The sequence below is a fragment of the Magnolia sinica genome, chromosome 17, assembly GCF_029962835.1.
Source record: "Magnolia sinica isolate HGM2019 chromosome 17, MsV1, whole genome shotgun sequence".
Taxonomy (NCBI): domain Eukaryota; kingdom Viridiplantae; phylum Streptophyta; class Magnoliopsida; order Magnoliales; family Magnoliaceae; genus Magnolia; species Magnolia sinica.
The window spans coordinates 19,203,556-19,224,168 of record NC_080589.1 but is presented as its reverse complement, the minus strand read 5'-3'; the positions used below and the strand labels follow the sequence as shown (position 1 = coordinate 19,224,168).

Here is a 20,613-nt window from a genome sequence, read left to right as displayed (position 1 = left end):
GTGTCTTTACCAGCTCATCTAAGGAGCAGGAGAGTCTCATGTGTGATCCATCTTAGAAAGAAAAGAAGAAAAAGGAGGAGGAGAAGAAACGAATCCTCCTTCCTTCTTCCTTCTCCTCCCTCTCACGTGTGATCCATCTGGTGGGTCAAGTTACCTCTCATACCCATATAGCTAGGGCTGTTAATAGGCTGGGCTCTGGCTGGGAAAAATCGAAATTTTGATAGGCCTGGCCTGAACAGTTCAAAATCCAGGCTGAAGCCAACCTACCCATAGCTTTATAATGTGGGTGTGAGAAAACTTTCAAGGCATCCCTTTACTGGAGATGGATCAAGGAGAGACAGACTACGAAAGACCAGCATCTTGGAAGATAGGCAACCAAAGAATCCAATCAAAAGGTATGATGTTAATCCCTTCTTTTGCCTTGTGGAAGTTTGATTTCATCTAGATGGGAAATAGATCCCTAGTCACATGATTAAAATTGCTTTTGAAAAAGTTATACACTTTTTTCAAAAACCCCAACTGCTCCCTCACCTGAACATGTCATTGCTTCACTTCAGATTTTGTGCAGTTATGGTTTGGGACCAGATAGGCATTAGATATGTTGGCAGTTTGATAAACAGATCATAATCATAACATTTTCTTGACATGGCTGCTGTGCAATGCTCAGTACCTGTGTCCAATATCATGCAATGTGGGTATTGGATCTGTCTCAGAAATGGCCAGCCATATCCAAATAATTTATATTAAAATAATAACTAAAATTATAATTTAATAAAATATGTTAGTAATACGATCATCATCATAGCCTTCTCCACACTATATGGGGTTGTCTTTGTGTAACTTGTTTCATGAATCATATTCAGAACAGGAATTCTTGTGATTGCTTGGTAAACTTTTTACTACCAGCTACTCACCTGACATCAACCCTTTCCTTTATCCCGAGTTGGGACTGGCAGGCACATATTGCTTCCAGGCAGAGCTTCAATTAGTTAGAAGATATTAATTATTAAATGCTATGTTGTGTCCCTATATGCAGTGATTAGGGTTATGTGAGTCTCTGGCCTCAAGTTGTTCTGTTACCCAACACCTGCACCCACACCCAGCTACGATAGGTTTCCAAAGCAATCCTTGAGATGTTAAATGATTTCGTAACTCTTTTATTTTTCAAGTATAGTAATGATATGGCTGTTCCTGGTACCTAGTTGTTGCCTTGTTGGCATTGGATACAGTTACAGTCAAATAAACCTGATTGCACTCAGCCCTTCTTTCATTTGGTAGCTCAGAGACACATCTGATTCTTAGTTGTACTTGAATTAATACTGGAGATGATAGTTCGTTTCATAAAATTCAAAGCCAAGATATTCTCAAATTTATAGTGTTACTGCATAACTAATCCTGAAACTGGGAAAACTGATTTGTTTAATATTTATTTCCATTTTCATGACAAAAGCGACTCAATCAATTGGCAGTGTGTTCACTACCTCTCCGGCTATGATCTGTTTATCAGCACAAGGAGGCTGTTAAGATATGCCACACGGAGTTAGTAGTGGTTAAAACCAACTCCACTTGGGAGAAAGGTATCCGGTCATTTGTGAAAATTGTGGTTCTCATCATGATTTTAATGTTGCTGAACTGAATTTTACACTTCAAAAGGCTTGGAAGATTGTTGTCATTGCCCTTTGCATTGACCTAATAATTTGTTCAACTTCTTTGCGATAAAGCTATTGACTTATTATATGCTTCCCCAAAAAAATAAAAATAAAATCAGATGTGCCTCTCCCCCTTGCAACCAAGATGTACCACTCACAGAGAAGTCGCCTCCGGACAGCACTAGGCCATCTTTATCATGTGGCATTGGCAAAAGAGCATGAAAACAATCACCTGACCCAGAAACTAGTACATGGCAACTCTATGCTATCTTCACAGATTTCATCACCCGACAATTTGTTGCACGAGACACAAAAGGATGATATGCTTCAGAAGGAGGTCAGTAATTGTTCCGATTTCAATTGTACTGCTTGTGCATCTTTTTCTTCACTGAATCATGTCTGTATGTAACATATATACTCTACCTCCAAAATAATTGCATTTCTTTGCTGGCCGTATCTTTGTTTGTTTCAGAGGTTGCTCCTTCCGGTAAAATACCAATATCAGTCTGAGAGTTTGATATTGTTTTGTCAGCATTCATATATATTTACTGAAATAATAATTTGATATTTACGAAATCCACTAAGTTAGTGGGCACTCTTGGTAGAATATCCTACTCAAGCTAATACTTTCCCAAAAACTAGTGGATTCCAGGAACAAGAGAGAAATACTTAAGTGGAAAATAACTGATATAATCAAATACCTGCGCCATTAATACATTGACAAATTACTTGGACACCAAAACCTCTTTTCCATCAAATTTTATTTATTTATTCTTTTTAACTATCTTTGTCGTAGTTTCCTCTCATCTTCAAGGATTTCATTTTTCAGCACATACTGCAATTCCGTTAAGTCAAAAAATGATATGTTTACCCACTGAAACCTTCCCATGTTGCAGTGAATTTCCGATGCGCCCCTAGTTCATAGGAATGACATGCAAATGCGAGATCTTTCTATCATCTTTCTTTACCATAGAATGGATCTAACTTCTCAGAGACGGGATCACCTACCTTAAACTCATGACTATGCATAAAGTGGCAAGAGGAAAGTTCACTCTAACAAATCTCACATTTGGAACTCCCATCCAGCAACTGCATGGAGATGTGAATCTGTGAGGGCATTCTCTATCCAATCTTCCATTCTAAGAATATCCAAGACCCTTGATTAACCCACACAAAGAACTACAAGTGATGAGGAGATCAAAGCACCATTCAGGGTATACCAGAGGAGGAGGAGATAATCACCAGTTTCCCTTTGGATGTATGACCACTATGTGGGCCCGAGTGGGCCGAATGGCCTGTTTTGAAGACCCCACATGCATTTGATGCATCTTTGAAGACCCTACACTAGGAAGATGCATGTTGGTTGCATTCTTCAGGAGTTTGGACCATTGGATTGAGTGCATGCATCGATCGGACCGTTGGATTGCGCAAGATGGCCCTTTGGACCACTCTTAATTGCGGCCCATCTTGATCGTGGATCACCCATTGGCCACGAATAGTTTAGATTTATTTGTTTAGAGTAGTTTTTTATTTTATTTTTTGGACTGTTTTATGTTTTCTTTGAGATAGGGTTTTTTTTAATGAGATTACTTAACTGAGAGGGGTTTGGTTTTTTTTTTTTTTTATTTGGGTAAAAGTCTCTTTCTGGGGGGGGGGGGGGTTAGGTTGGTATTAAGCCATAATGTCATTATTTTGACAAAAAAAAAGAACTTTGTGGTGGTATTAAGCCATAATGTCATTATTTTGGAAAAAAAGAAGTTTGTCTTTTCTCTTCTTCATGTGATTTGGAGCTTGGGTGTGGTGTGATTCCATTCCCCATTCAACGGAGGTGCAAGGCTACCCATCTATCATCTTCCTTCTCTCTTCCTTTCTATCCAAAAGAGGTATTTTGTCAAAACTTTTATCTTTCTTCTTCCATTCCCATCCAAATCATCTTTTTTCTTCAACTTTTCATCTTCTAACTTCAACCCCAACCAAACCCAACCATTGAGGACCCTAAAGCCTTAGCCAACGATCCACATGTGTGACCGTACGGCCACACGTGCAAGCCCCTAGGCTTACCATAAGAACAATCCCTTGATTTTCCCTTACCTCCGCATCAAAACCCCTTGATTCCTCATCCCTAACCCTACCCTAAACCCTATACCCCCCCAATTTCCTATTTTTCCCCATGTCTAAAATTCCTAATTCTAAAATCCTTAAACCCTAGAATACCAATATCCCTAATTAACCTAAAACCCCAAACCTCCAACCACTTAAATCCCTAATTCCCCTCAAGTAATACCCATGTACAAAAATCCCTTAGCCAATTAAACTGTCTAAACCTTAATTTTAGCTTTTCCCCCAAATTTCTCAGACCCTGGGTTAGACTACATTCTCATCGAGCAAACCCTAGGTAGTAATCGTCCTTCCCTTTTGAAATAGACTTACTCCTATGCTAATTGGGTGTTCTTACATCCATTAGATTCTAATTTATAGTATTCAATGATCATGCATGGTGTAGTTTCTTAATTATGGCCTAGACTATTCATAGTTTCATGTTGGATTCTTGAGATATTTGATGATTTTGGCGTGATTTGTAATTTTAATTTGTTGATTGATCTTACTTCACCGTTTATCTACATGCATGCGTCCTGCATCAACAAGGCTACAAAATATATTTAGAAGATTGTATCCTGTGATACTTAACTAAAATGTGGCAGCAACTAAATTTTATCTAATCTAATTGTGTCTATCTGCAAACTCTTTCCTAGTATCCTTTTTCTTGTATTCGTGCCTTAACTGTGTGCTTCCCTTTCTATTCCCTACGGTTAGTATATCTATTGCCTAAGGGCCTGTTTGGGAGTGTGGATTTGAAACCCCCTAGATTTGAAATCCTCCTGTTGTGTTTGGTACCCTGGATTCAGAATCCCTTGGAATCCAAAAGTAGCTATGCATAGTATATTTACAGGGGTTTGAATTCAATTACTAAATCTAGTTTAATATCTCTAATTAGTGTACGTATGCAGTGTTTGAAATATCAGAATCACATTATGTATCGCACCTTTGAGATACAGATATGTATCGGTTATCGCATGGGATATATCGGTTGTATCGTGTAATGTATCGTTGTTGTTGGAAACATTGGGAAATTGGTCGATTTTTTCAATGAAACTTCAGTGATTGTTAAAAAACACATCATCACACACTTATAAATCAAAACATTACAAAAAATATGTGCACATAATAGGTTTTCTTTGTATGGGGTTTTAATCTATGCATTGTCTAACTGAATTGATGCAAGTATATTTAAGGTTCGTTCATATAATTTATAAATATAAGAAGACGTGTGGAAAGTGGAAACACAACCAATACATTCAAAAGCAAAAGAAAAATCACTACATTAGGTTACATACATGTTTGATTTTATATTTGGACATAAGGATTACAACCGATTTGCCACCAAGTGGGAAATTTTGATTTTTTTAACTTTCCGCAACTCGGCCCATCTCCTCCAAATCTTAAAATTGAAGCTCTCAATCCATGTATTGTAATAATTTGACGCTAATTCAACATGATTTACTGGAAAAAAAAAAGATCGAAAATCGAAAATGCTCACCGAATCGAACATGTGAGATATATTGCACTACTTGCGAGTTTTGTATCACACAGGTGGGATGCAAGATATATCGTGGGATATATCGGCCAATATCCTCTCCCACTAATGAGCCCCACAGGCCAATGTCCTCTCCCACCGAATCATGTTGTGGGATGGGCATAATTTAGAATGTCAATATAGTTCCTCTTATGACAACCAAAACAAAAAACCGCTATCATAAGAATCAAAGGCGTAAGACTAATTGGAACATTGTCATCTTCTCACAGACGTTTTGAGTACTAAGCGACCACCTAACTAGCACTTAATAACACAAGCTTTGCTAATACCTATCTTAGTCGGCATGATCACACTGGATGGAGTTGACTCTTGATCTAGGGTATTCGGCCAACATATTCACTTATTTAACTTGTCGAGTTTATTAAAAAACTCGATTGTTCGCAAACATTGTTTTAAATCCTTTTTAAAGTAATTATATATTGCATATACGTTTTGAAGTTTACAAAAATCTATCAAAACTCGATATTGGTGGCGGACAAGTCTTCAAGTGCATATTAATAGTTCTTGAAACTTGGTGTAGTTCTCATGGAATCTTCCACATGCAAATGTTTAATTTGGAATCGACAAAGCTACTTTCCTAGTGTAACCGAGTCCGACCAATCTAATGAAAGTCGTCATCGACATCGTACATTAAAGTAATGACACTCAATCCCATCCTCCTAAACAAAAAGAAGAGGGTAGTTGAGGACACAAAGAGTCACCTACGGGACTAGCTACTCGGACGATACAATGGTTAAATCTAATTAAAGCGATATGTAGGTAATATGTTCGCCCTCTTGACTACGATCCATGCTATGGAGTAGGCTATGCTAGGAATATGTCAGGTCTACAATATCCAAGTTATCACGCAAGGTATGACTCATATCATATCCTCGTGACGTATCTTTTATTTAGGCCATTACAATAATCGTGTAGAAGAGCAATGGAGCGATTGTGATATTTCGACTTTGATTAGTCTCATCTTTAATATCTAAGGATTGAAGGTGAATACGATGTCTCGTCCCGCATATTCTCGTCCTCTCTTCTTCACAATAGAGGGTGGTTCACACCTCAACATAGGAAAAAACGCCGCAATTGTACCTCTCTTGTACATTCGGGATTAGTCTACAGGTGCGAGTGGGTGACTAGCCTGCCGATAAACATAGATCCCTCAAGACCTCAAGGTGAATACTAACGATCTACGCACGTGGTGACTAATATTGTTGAATAATAAAGAAAATGAATGTTTATTCGTTGATGAAAGATAAAAGGTACATCATACAAACACATCACACAAACTCTTCTCAATCCCATTTGCCTGACGTGAACCTACAATATGTCTTTAGCTATAGGCTTCGCCATCAGGTTTGCCAACATTTCTATGGTGGGAATGTAATTGAGGATAGTATTCAAAGTATTGGTATCGCTACAAGTTTCGTTGGGTGCGGATATGGAAATAATAACAATATCGCTAATAACAGGAAGTACGGGGAAACAAAATGGTGAAATTTTTCAGTGAAACTTCAGGAGATGCTAAAATACACATTTGCATATTTAAGAATAAAAAAATTGCAAAACGAATGCATACATAATAGTTTCAATTTAATTAGGGCTTAAGAGCATGTGTTGTTATAAGAAATTAGTCCATCCCATCCATCCAACTTGTGGTGGGCATCGAGTCGAGTCAGACTGGATTGGGTCCAACTCGATTCGGTCCGAAAATTTCAATGAATGGACCCGAACTCGATCCGATCCAGGACCGAGTCCGGGTCATCTGACTCAATCCGATCCGTTGCATTGCTGGCCTGATCCGAATCGAGTCTCTTCTGCTTAATTTATTATTATTATTATTATTATTTTTTTGAAAATTTTTAAAAAAATGATTTTCTCTGTTAACAAATTCATAGGGCCCACAGTAAGGTTTATTTTCCATCCAATCTGTTAATAAGGTCACGACTACATGGATGAAGAGGAAAAACAAATTTCATATTGATCCGAAACTTTTGTGACCCCTAAAAGAGTTTCAATGGTAGATGTTCAACCCCCACTGCTTTTTGCAGTGTGGTCCACTTGATCATTAGATATGTCTTATTTTTCGGCTTAAGCCTTAAGACGAGCCCGCCAAATGGATGGACAGTTTGGATATAACACATACCTCATGATGGGACCCACAGAACTTGTTGACGTCAATAACAACTGGTGCTTGTTACACCTGCCAATCTGCTTCCTACTACGTCATGTTAATACCTACTACATCACGTCAATACAGGCGCAAGGAGTGGACACGGATTTCTAGCGAAACTTTCCTGCTAAAGAATTCTGGGTGGGGCCCACTGCGATTTGTGAGATATCAAACCCGTCCATCCATTTTTCGACCTCATCTTAAGACATGCTACAAAAAATGAGGAGGATCCAAAACTAAAGTGGGTCACATGAGAGGAAACGGTGGATATTTAGTGACCACCATTGAAACAAATATGTGGCCATAAAAGTTTTGTAACAGTCTAATTTTTTTGGTGTTTTCACTTTATCTAAGTGAAAATGACCTTATAAATGGTTTAGATGGCATATAAACAACAAGGTGGATCTTAGGAAGGTTTCAACCGTAGGCGTTACTTTTCCCATTGTTTCATCTCTTATGGCCCACTTGAGTTTTGGATCCTCCTCATTTTTGGTGGCATGTCTTAAAATGAGGTCGGAAAACGGATGGACGAGTTTGATTTCTCACGAACATCGCAGTGGGCCCCACCCAGAATCCTTGCTGCGAAAGGGTTCCGTTGGAATCCGCGTTCGGAAATCCGTGTCCATTAGGAGTCTCGAGGCACTTGAGTATTTTATCACATAGATACACCTAAGAGGAAACGGATTGGCTACTCCCCCGGCTGGTCTGTGGACCCCACCGTGATGTATTTATTTAATCCATGCCGTTCATCTATTTTTCTAGATCATTTTATGGTATTAAAAAAAATGCGGTATATCCCAATCTCAAGTGGACAACATTACAGGAAACAGTGTTGAATGAACGTTGTGCGGATCGGATCAGATCCGATCGGTCTGGATTGGCCACTAATCCGAACTCGACTCAATGTACGGTCGGATCTGAGTGGGCCTACTCGATCTGACCCGATCCTGGCCTTCGGATCGGGTCGAATCCGTCGGATCAGGTTGGATTCTGCCAGCTCTACCTCCAACCATCCAACCTTCCATCCAAACATCTATCGATATTTTAAAATATTGACAATGCATGATATTTCGCCAAGAAATCGTCGACAACTAGGAAGGAAATGAAAGATTGTGGTCTTGATATCATGCATGTTGCGATAATGATAATATCACAATATTATTGATATTATTATTGACAAATTGAACACTGCATACAACCATGTGCGCATAAAAAATTTGAAATGGATTTTTTTTTTTTATTTTAATAAACAAATTTTTGGTGATATTGAGATGTTGGCTATATTGTCGAAATATCGCTGATACACTGGCGATACAAGCGACACGTGGAATTTACATAGTTGAAAATATTAGCAATACATTAGTGATATTGATACATTGGCAATACAAGTGACACCTGGAATTTACACAGTTGAAAATATTAGTGATATCGATACATTAGCAATACTTAACAGTACATAGCTGATACCTAGAATTTCTAATACTACTAGTGTTACCTATATCGCTACCAGTGTTATCGGTATCGTCGAGCTGGAGATATGGAAAATAATGAGGATACTTCGAACAATGACCAGGGATAATTTTTTTAATCTCTTACTTGATCATGAAATTATTAATAGTTTATCTCGATGTGCTTGGACTTCTTATGGTGTGTACTGTGTAGGATCCTTTGCCAAGTCAATGGCAAGGATGTTGTTTATCCTCAATGATATGGGCTCACGAATACGTGGTACAAAACCTAAACTTTGTAGGAGTCGTTGGACCCATATACACTCTTGAATAGCAGCACAACATGCAATGTACTCAACCCCCATCGATGAAGGGGTCGTGGATGTCTGTTTCTCACTCATTGAAATCCTTACCCTAGGCGGCATATGAAATTCCTTTAAGCTCAAGATTCGTGCCTTAATAACATATTATCAAGTCTTTAATCCCTCTTAGATAATGGAATATATGTTTGACGGCTTGCCAATGAGATTGTCTTGAATTTACTCTCAATTGCATAACTAATATTTGCTCTAGTGCAAAACATGACATATATTAAGCTGTCTACTGCACTCGCATAGGGTACTGAGGATATATCTAATTTCTTAACATCAACCTAGGGATTTCACATCCTATCTAGTTTGGTAGTTTTTTTTTTTCATAAGGAGTTCAACAACTTTTAAATTTTCCATCTTGAACCATAGGGTACTGAGTATATATATATATATATATATATATATATATATATATATATATATATATATATATATATATATATATATATATATATATATATATATAGCTTGTGTCAAGCCCAAGAATCTCTTAGGATGGTCCCGAATAATCTGTACTTCAAGAATAAAGTTGGCTTCATAAAGATCTTTCATCTCAAAGTTCAAGAAAATCTAATCTTTAGTCATCATCAATAATCACATATCAATATAAGCTAGTTGGATACCGTGTACATAAAGAGACGGTATCATAAAAGATCTTCTAGACCGCTTCATATACACAACAATCTTCTTGACACATTGTGAACCCGAAGGTTGTGTGATGGCTAAGTGAAACCTTATATACCACTACCTTGAAAATTACTTTAGCCCATGGATAGATTTTAATACTTTGTAGACTTTCTTGAGGTTACTTTTGTCTACATATCTCATGGGCTGTTGCATGTATATTTCCTCATCTAAATTATCATTTAGAAATGCAATCTTCACATCCATCCGATACAACTCTAAGTCTAAACTTGCAACAATTAATAAGCATGTAGATTCAGGAGAATTTTGCAACGGGTAAAAAAGTAGCCTTGTAATCATTTTTTTTTTTTTTTAAAATGAAACCTTTTAGCAACTAATCGTGCTTTATACTTGTCCATTGTACCATTTATCTTTCTTTTGATTTTGAATACCCATTTATTCCTTATCACCTTGTAATTAGGAGGTAAATCGACAAGTTCTTAAACTTTATTTTTCTTCATGAAGGCAGTCTCCTCATCCATGGTAGTTATCTAATTAGCCGAATTTGGATAAGAAATAGGTTCATCGTCATCAATCGCAACACAAGAATATACTTCACCCTCGATTTGAAAGTATCTACGAGGAATTAATCTTCTTTCACTACGTCATAATTCAGGAGCCTCTTGAGATATACAACTACTCTTCTGATGAACTATGAGAGCATCTCCATTATGAGAATTGAAACTCTCATTTTCTTGAGATATGTCAAGGATTTAAGAAAAGTTCTATTTCAACTTTTTTGTTTCTTTTAGTTGGGGTATTTGCCTTTGATAAAGGTCATGTCTCGAGATCTATCCTAGTCCATTCTCCACAGTCATCATGAATTGAAATGTATTTCTTTGAGTGTATAGGGTACCTTATGAATACGCACACAATGGTTTTACTATTAAGCTTACCTCTATGTGGAGCGGGTAACAAAACATATCCCAGTGATCCCTAACAGCGTAGGTTGGTAGAGAAGAAATTCTCTTAGTCCACACTTCATATAGTGTCTTAAAGAATAGATTTAGGCAAGACTATTAAGAAACATAGACAGTTGTTAGTAACATCTCCTTAGAATATGGTAAAGAGATTGGCATGAGCCATCATCGATCTAACCATGTTCAATAGTGTCATGTTCCTTCTCTCTACAACTTCATATTGTTGTGGAGTATAAGCCATTATATACTACCACTTACTACCTTTATTAGATCTAAGGATTTGATCTATTTCTTTAGTTGATTTTCTACTTCAGCTTTGTATTTGAGAAAATAGTCAAAGGCTTCAGATTTGTGTGAGATGAGATACATAATATCCATAGCACGAATAATTGTCAATGAGAGCGACTAAGTATTGGCATCCATTTCTGGTATGTACATTTAGGGATCCACATATATCCTAATGGATTATCTCTAACAGATCCTTAGCCTAGCAGCTTTGAGAAATTGTTTCTTAAGAGTTTTTCCTAGACACAATCTTCACAAAATGATATGCCAATTCTAGATAAGGAACCTAACAAACTAAAACGAGCTAGTCTTAAAATGCGGTCCTTCCCAATGTGACCTAACCTCACATGCCATTTTATGGATTTAAAAACAATTGATTCATTCGACATGATAGACAAAACAAGAGGTCCATCATCAATTTCTACATCTAAAATAAATAAATATGAAATTAAACTTCTCCATGCATAAATGAGGTTATTGAGTTTTAATGGAACTCTGGTTTCAAAAAAACAGATGTCATAAATTATCTCATAACAATCTAGAAACAGAAATCAAACTCCGGCCCATGCGTGATGCATAAAGAGTGTCACAAAGTATTATTGTATGCCCCATATGCGTACGAAGATGATAAACGCCTATTCCTAGCACGTCTTCGGCGATATTATTCCCCATGTACACCTTGTAGCTACTTATAGCACAAGTTGGAATTCTTCTCGTCCTATGCGATCTTGTGTCACATGCTCTATTGTGCTTGAATCCAAAATTCACTTGTTAGATAAAGTATCAACAGTAATGATTTCAAAACAAATGCCTACAAAGAAACTATTAGATGACATAGGAATTACTGCCTTTTTATTAGCACACTAATGAACATAATGGTCAATGTTTCCGTAGGCGAAGCAAACCACATTGGAAGTTTTTTCCACTTTTTCTTCCCTTTCACTTCTTGGGAATGTGGGGAGGCGTCGCGGGCTTTTGTCCATGTTTGTTCTTATTCGCCTTCTTGCTACCTTTTGACCATCTCCTGGTAGCCTCCCGCTTACAGGATTTTTCTACAAGAGCCTCGACTTCTCCTGACCGAATTGCATTCATTTCAACCTCACATAACAAGTGACCACAAAAGTCCCCTAATGTTGTGATAAAATCAGTTGTGATTCAAAATCCTTTTGATGGGGGCCCACAAGTTGGGCAAGGAATGGTGCTTGGGGATGATCTTTTTATCCTCCGTTAATATGCACACAACGTTCTTAAGGTCACCTATCATCTGTTCCATTTTTCAGATGTGATTCTTAATGAAGCAGCCGAATGGCATTTTATACTCATGAAACTCCAATTCTATTGCACTAACGTGTGCATCCAACTTTTGACATGTGGGCATTAGCAAATGCATCCCAATTCCCTTGGTGGTTTCATGCACTTCAAGTGTAGGTATGAGCTTCTTGTGCATGTTAGTTATGAGGACATTACGGGTTTCGAGTGATTCTGCTTAAGGCACTTGTTGTAACACTTCATCATAGCCCTATGTTTTGTCAAGTTGTCATTCTCAACCAATATTGGTGCCTCTTGAACCTCATTTAGAGTGTGTGAAATGTCATCTTCATCTAAAAGGCATCTCACAACACAAGATTAGTCTTCATAGTTGTTGCCGTCAAATTCCTGACCGTTGAGTTGCTCAACGATTAACGCTTTGGTGGCCATCTCTACATTTTGCATAAATATCACTACTTAAGCTATGATATGAGGGCATGTTATTCAAAATCAGTTACATAACAATAACGGTCATAACTATACATGTTATGGGGCTGAAACGACCATTATAGAAAAAACAAGTTGTAACGGTCTAGAAAACATTTAAAAAAATCTTCAAGTTACGGAAGTGACTAATCCGTTTTAAATGAGATATGATAGTCTACATACCTGAATGGACAATGTAGATCAATCAAGTTCTTTGAAGTAAGATGAATAGGACGTTTCTATGACAATCTATTTGTATAACCTATGCAACTCTCCAGCATGGGTGCATGCATCAATTGCTAGTTGAGACGAGCCCCCGCTCAAGTTATGCACAACCTTAATCATATGCAGTGTTACCAAAATCATACGATTCATATCATATCGTATGGGTGTATGATTTGGATCGTACACCCAAATCGCAAATCCCAAATAATCGTACGAATCATATCGAATCGTATGAATCCTACGATAATCGTAGATATCATAAATGGGCTTAAAAATTCAATTTATTTTTTATTTTTTTAATTCAATCTTTATACCCTTCTGCTCATAAAACATGAAAAATGCCTCCCCTATTAAATATATCCTCAATTTTTTCTTTAGAGAGAGAAGTGGGGGCAAGAGGAGATTTAGGAATTTTGATATTTAAAAACCCAAAACAAAGAAATCAAGATACTATTCACAATGGAATCGAATGCCATTTTTTCTAACATGATTCTAAACGTAAGAAAGGTATAAAAGAACAAAATTATTAAATGCCTCTTGTATGGTTTTTAAGGTAAAGTTTTCGAAAGAAAACAAAGGAAAAAGACCGTAATCCTTTAATATCATGATATATATACCATATACATTTTCTCAATTGATAATATCATGATATGTATTACTTTTTTGGTACAAGTAGAAGGGAAATGGATGATTAATGAATTCTTAATCATTTCTAATTTACTTATATTTTTATTTGTTTTTATGTATATTTTAAAATCATAAAAAATCTTACGATTTACGATACGATTTGCGATACGATAACGATTTTGACAACATTGATCATATGGTATAACTAACACTAAGTTGTCAGTATTCTAATGATAAAAATGACATTAAACTAAGTACATTAAGCCAATTATAACACAATTATCTATCAAAATAATAAATGAAAAAGTAATGCTAATCTAATTTGTCAAATGCAAACATCAGCATTGGTCATCATTGTTGATGATGGATCTAATTATCATCATTAATGATCACCATTGATGATGGATCCGAACATCAATGTTGATCATCAAATATGGATCTTATCATCAACGTTGATCATCACTGTTGATAATGGTTCCGACCACTAGCGGACCCATGATCAGTAGTGATAGATGGGTTATCAAGAGGGATACACACTCACACGTGCATTAATGCACAAGCATGTGCAATAACTAATGGTAAAGCAATAGTCTCTCATTGGGCCGATAATTTTTTGGCATCTTCACATAAAATGTGTGGCCCACGTCAGATAATCATATTACAGAGATTATCACTATATCATGATTCAATATCTCATTTATAAAATCCAAAATGTTAGTATTTTATGCCTTTTCTTCTTAATCCATATATTGGTCATCATCATGTAGGAGATTTGGACCGTTAATCACACAAAAAAAAAAAAAAAAAAGAAAAAAAGAAAAAAAAAGAAGAAGAAGAAGAAGAAGAAGAAGAAGAAGAAAAAGAAGTAGAAGAAGAAGAAGAAGAATTGCACCGTCGGATAAATCTCTTCGAAATACCCTACGCCACTCCTCAACACGGCCTAAATCAGCCCATAAATGGCCGATTAAAGGCCCTTAATAAGATACATTTTATCTTATTTGAAAGTAACTTGGGCTTTCGAGTGAGCCCATCTTGATTTGCACACAAATGTGGGGCTCATTTTGCTGTCCAGATGCCTGTGGATAGCATACTATGGTCTCTAAATTTTGGCATAATGTGTGGAATTAGATGGTGTCATCTAGACCATCAAATTGCCATGTTTAGGGTTAATGGGCCCAAGCTCATCTTTGCGCCCACTTGGTAAAGAAAGTTGTAGAATGTCTATCCACGGGCTTCACTGAGTGGGATCTAGTGCCTACAACACTTCTAGGGTCGTAACAGTGGCTAATTGCTCCCAACATGGACTCAAAAGGGAGCAGGCCCACTTTCCTTTTATCCACATGTTCAAAACTCACGTCACTTGTTAGAAGCTGCTACTGTCAAGTGAACTTTGTTGCGCCAGGCATCTTGCAAATTGTTTTCTATGAAACTAGAGAAGCTAATGTTATTCTGCTGATGTGGCTATTATTTGTGAAGATGAGAATCATTAGTGCTGTTTTGTGCATAATATTATTTGGTTATGTAAGGTTTGATAATCCGTTATGCTTTTATAGCCTGTAGCCCTTGATTGTACACCATTTGGTGCATTTTTCTTGCTGCAATGAGCCAGTGTTTATCTTCTTCCTTAATGGGAAGGTTAAGCTGCATCTCACATTATTGCCTCTCCACCAACATATTCAATAATGGTAACGGTAGCCGTAATGGCCACTATCATTACTGTTACCATACAGGCCATAACAGCATTTAAGGCCAATTTAAAATTTAAAATAAAAATAAAAATGTAACAGCCTCGGACGGACTGTTACAGCCCCATAACGTGTGACGTTCCCCACCATAACCATAAACGTAACCGTGTTTTTATACCTTGCTCTCCGCACACACTTCAGCTGGGCTGCTTGCTGATGATGCTAGCTTTTCTGTATGAATATTGGAAAATGCACAAATTACATTGTATAATTTGCCTATTCCTGTATGATAATCATAGCACCATTCCTTATTTATGGCGGTTACTCATAGCAATGTACCTCATATCTGCGCATACATGCATAACGCTTTTTCATGGCTTGATAATTAGTGTGCAATTTTATTTTATTTTTAATTGGAAACAGAAAGATGCACGTGCCTTGCCTGTCCTGCGAAATCTTGATCAAAATTTCGCACAAAGTTCCAAACAATTATCAGGGGCCTCAGGTGGATGGCCATCAGCTTTTAACATTTCAAACCAATTTCAGGACAATAACTTTTTGAGACCAGCATTATCCGTTGATACGGCCCCAATGGAGAGAATGAGAAGCAGATATCTTCCAACACCTTATTCTTTTCCTGGTAACTCTGGTACGATTTTTCACCATGTTTTATATGGTTTCTTTTTTCTCTATTTTAGAATGGTAAGCTTGCACTTTGACATAAATTAATCCATCAGAAATGAATGTGTATAATTTTTCACATTTATATCTATGGTACTTATAACATGAGCAGCTTTTGGACATTTGACCCCACAATTAGTATCCTAGGGTGGAAAGCTTTGAATATTAATAGGACAAGGGAAGACATTTTCAATAGAATCAGGAATATTTTGGAAACTGGAAAACATGGTTGTTGTCTGTCAGATGGTTCAGATTTCACCCACAATAAGCCTTTAAATGGCTTTGATTTTACTTACAGAAAACAACAGGTCCCTTTATGTGTGTAGTCTGCTCTCCTCTCTTTGCGTGTAGCCCACATTGATGGTACTACTCGGGAGTCATGCAACAAAGGCGGTGTCGGCCCTATGATGCTAATGCTATCAAACCACTCTGTACATTTATTGTGCCGCTTCATGCTAAAATGTCAGCCTGAAAAGGACGCAGAACTAAAACTCGAGTGAGCCAATAGCACTGGGAAAAGTGGAAATGGGTCAGCCAATAGAACTAAAACTCTCCCTCCCTCCCTCTCTCTGCACATTGCACATACCATACCCTTGGTACAATTGTACTGCACCTACTCGCAAAAATCCGTTCTAAGCAAGGTCGTTTCCAAGGCTGTAGTGCTTTATTTTTCTAGCATCAGCTCATTCTCATCATCAGTGTTCGAGTTGTCGACGAAATGTTGATATTATCACCGATAATATCAATGTTGCCAGGCCAGAGACACCAAAACCCCATTTTTCTGCTTCCAATACAATACACAGGGGACATGGTTTGGCTAATGACGTTGCGACTAACTAGAGGCTAGTGGTCGGTGCTATGTGGGCCCCACCATGATCTATTTGTTTTATCCACACCGTCCATTCATGCTTGCACATCATTTTAATCATTTTCCCCATAGATGAGACATCAAAATCTCAGGTGGACCATACCATGGGAAAATAATAATGATTGAACATCTACCATTAAAAACCTCATAGGGCCCACTGTAACGTTTATTTGACATCCAACCTGTAGATTAGCTCGTACAAACTTGGATGAAGTCAAAAAACAAATATCAGCTTGATCCAAAGCTTTTGTAGCCCCAAGAAGTTTTTAACGGTGAGAGTTCAATCAACACTATGTGGCCCACTTGAGATTTTGATCTAACTCAGTTTTGAGTTCATACAAAAAATTATCTGGAAAAATGTATTAGACGGCATGGATGAGACACATACATCATGTAGGGTCCACATAGGACCGACGTTTGATTCTAGATAACGTCGGGGAGTACCCAGTTGGTTTGTGGACGCGGATTTCTTGCGCAAGCCTTCCGCGGGAAGTTCTTGCATTGGGATGCTACGTGGGGCCCGCCATGATGTTGATGAAAAATCCACCTCGTTCATCCATTTTTTTCAGATCATTTTAGGGGATGAGGCCAAAAATCAGGTGGATCCAAAACTCAAGGTGGCCATACCAAAATGAAAACTGGAGAAAGATTTTTCCTCCGTTGAAACCTCGTTGGGGCCCACTGTGTCGTTTACTTTCCATCTAACCCCTTGATATGGTCATATACACATGGATGAAGTGAAAAAACAAATATCATCTTGATCTAAAACTTGTGGTCCCTAAGAAATTTTTCAATGGTATATATTTAATCACCACTGTGTTGCCCATTTAAGATTTCAATCTTCTCTATTTTTGAGATAATATTATAAAATAATATGAAAAAAGGGATGGATGGTGTGGTTAAAGTTCATTCATCACAGTACGTCTGTAATTTTCAACCGTTCAATGTTTGTATCTTGCTATGGACCGTCGCTCCGAACATTTTTGACAGTAAGAAAGTAGGTGATGGACTGAATAATTGTGGACTTCCACCGGGCGCGATTGCTTCGCTGTGGACCATCTAAGATGGTACTTGATTTGCTCCAACTTGAGCCTGATATCAATCCAGATCCTGTAAATCACTGGACCAAGTGTGGACAGAATATGGGCCAATGAAGATATTGATCCGACAGTTCTAAACTTCCGAAAAGGCTGCCATCAGATGTATGGTGAACAGAAAACAGTTAACGGTCCAAATTCAAAGGGCATCATCAATGGTTGAAGTTTTCTGTTCGGCCAGCTCTTCTAGCTATGATCCATGATAGATAACTGGTTTGGACGGTTGGATTGATGTAAATGGATGCACGTGTACGTGTTCACATAATCTGCTTGCCATCTTTATCCCACCATGTGATGATCCAGACCCTTCATCTTGAAGTTCCCACCATGTGATGGCCCACCATAACGTTTATTTTCCATCCAATCTCTACATGTCTTATTTTTTGGCTCAAGACTTGGATATATAACACATATTATGATGGGTCCACAACTTGGTGACATCTATAGCTAGTTAACTTTGATCATTCCTGTTTCTATAGTAAGCTAACCTTGATCCGTAGTCAGTAGATAAAGTGCATAAATCACCTTAGGCCCCCATTAAATGGAAACTTATTATTTAATGCAATTTTTATTTTTATTTTTTGCAATTTTTTCATTCCTGAATATGTAAATGTGTATTTAGGCATATCCTGAAGTTTCACTGAAAAATTCCACCATTTTCTCCATGTTACCCCCTTTTTCCCCGCATTTCCAGTTATCGGCGATAACGATATTATATCTTTATCTCCGGCCAGCGAAACTTGTAGCGATACCAACAACTTGAACACTAGTCATCATCACTTCATTTCAATAACTTGGGTTCTATGTGCTATAATGTACCATTCTTCAGGTGCTAATCTATCCACAGATTGTGTTCATGCTCTGAAACACACCTGAAAATGTCTTCCCTTTGCTGATGTGTATGCATGAGCACTAGTGTGCCTCAACATGTGTAACATTTACTGTATGTGATAACAGAAAAAGCAAAAAAGAAATCAGACATGTAACATTGTCTGTACATTAAAAAACATGTACAGTCAAATACCACGTGGGTAAAATGCATGCATGCATGTATTCAGATCCTAGTTGGGCCACTCATCGAGGGTTTGAACCATGGGCCATACTAGAACAAACTGAAAGGCCGAAACATACTGTATTGGCCGTGAATTGTACAATTCCCCTTTTTCCTGAGCTCTTTTCAACAACAATTGGGTGTTGGCAGTAAGAGATTTTTTTTTTTAATTTTTCAAGTCTTTAACAGGGAACTTTTTTGGCTTTTCCAGTTCACATGAGCATTCTCTCGTTTTGTAGGGACAACACTGGGAACTGTGCAGAAGCCGGATGGAAGTGTTTCTGTTACGTAGAGCATCCACAACAAGAGGATTTTTGCTAGGGCAAGGTGAATTAGGTGTCCCTTTTATCTTCTTTCTTCTCATGTATTATCATTTTTCTTCCAATTGGTACTGAGAAAAGAAAAGAAAAATGGTGATTGTCTTCCCATTGGAGCTGGAAAAAAAAATGGTGACTGTAGGTTGCAATCTGTATCTTGAGTAATTGAATTATGGTGTCTTCTACCCATGCATCATTCTTGAATTGGAGCAGGGCTTTGCCTGCATGTTAACCTCCTCTGTCCAAAATCCTTCTTTTTGAGATCTTTCCTCCGTTAAAAATTCGCTGTGGGGCTGACAAAATGATGATTGGATCTGATTCATGCATGCCACATGTGCCTACTCGTTCTATACTGTCCAAGGTGCCGTTTGGTAAACTAAAAGATAAGGTCTGAAAATTAATTTAAGTGCTGAATTTTAGTACTTATAAGTACTGAAAAATCTGTTTGATAATTTGTCTTAAAAAAAGTCCTGATATTTGAAATTAAGCACTTCACAAAAATCTATTTGGTAAACACAAACCATAAATGTTTGAAAATTGGCAATTTGTAATATTTGCCACTATTGTCTCAATTTCTATGTTCTGTAGCTTATGAGTCAAAACATGTTATTGTTATGCCACCACATTTGGCACACCTATGCCCAATTGTGTACATCTTTCCAACATAATCTTTCAATTGGACCATGTATTCTATTCTTCTTAATAGAATAATCATAATAACTCTTTGATTAGTGTTCTTGAATTGGACAGCTAAACATCTTATATTTAATAGATAAAGGCTGATTTAAAGGTTAGGATCATCTAATATTTATTTATTTATTTGCATGATCCATCCATAGTGAGCCCCATGTTGACAGCATTGTTGATCATGGAACCAATGGTCCCACCAGTACAAACAAAACCTGAGATATGAACCATACTCAGGTGGAGCATCATATGACCACCCTTTGTGTAGAGATGACTCACAACTAATGGCTACGTGGTACAATAGCAGATGTTGAGTCATTCATCTCTAGGGTCTCACCTACAGCATGCTTCGAGAGAAAAAAAATAATAATAATAATAAATTATTATTCCTATCCGGTTGAATAAATGAGCCATGCATATACAAAAATTTATCTGATAGTTGCGCCACGCCACCAAATTTTTATCATC

At 37.4% G+C, this 20,613-nt stretch overlaps 1 protein-coding gene across 14 annotated transcripts in view; it reads left to right on the top strand.

Annotated features, from left to right (window-relative positions):
- Nucleotides 1–19,784, top strand: part of LOC131230412 (SCA7 domain-containing protein SELMODRAFT_431321-like) — a 98,795-nt gene extending 79,011 nt beyond the window's left edge. For 9 of the 14 annotated variants that reach the window (XM_058226331.1, XM_058226327.1, XM_058226330.1 and 6 more), the window contains 3 exons: nucleotides 1,769–1,986; nucleotides 15,868–16,093; nucleotides 19,381–19,784. In XM_058226331.1, the coding sequence (XP_058082314.1) occupies nucleotides 1,769–1,986; nucleotides 15,868–16,093; nucleotides 19,381–19,433 (497 nt within the window). In that variant the 3' untranslated portion in view covers nucleotides 19,434–19,784. Of the gene's footprint in view, nucleotides 1–224; nucleotides 396–1,450; nucleotides 1,578–1,768; nucleotides 1,987–15,867; nucleotides 16,094–19,380 lie in introns of those variants that run through there. The other 5 variants (XM_058226332.1, XR_009164022.1, XR_009164023.1 and 2 more) reach the window with 5 other exon arrangements.
- The last annotated feature ends 829 nt before the right edge of the window (nucleotides 19,785–20,613 follow it).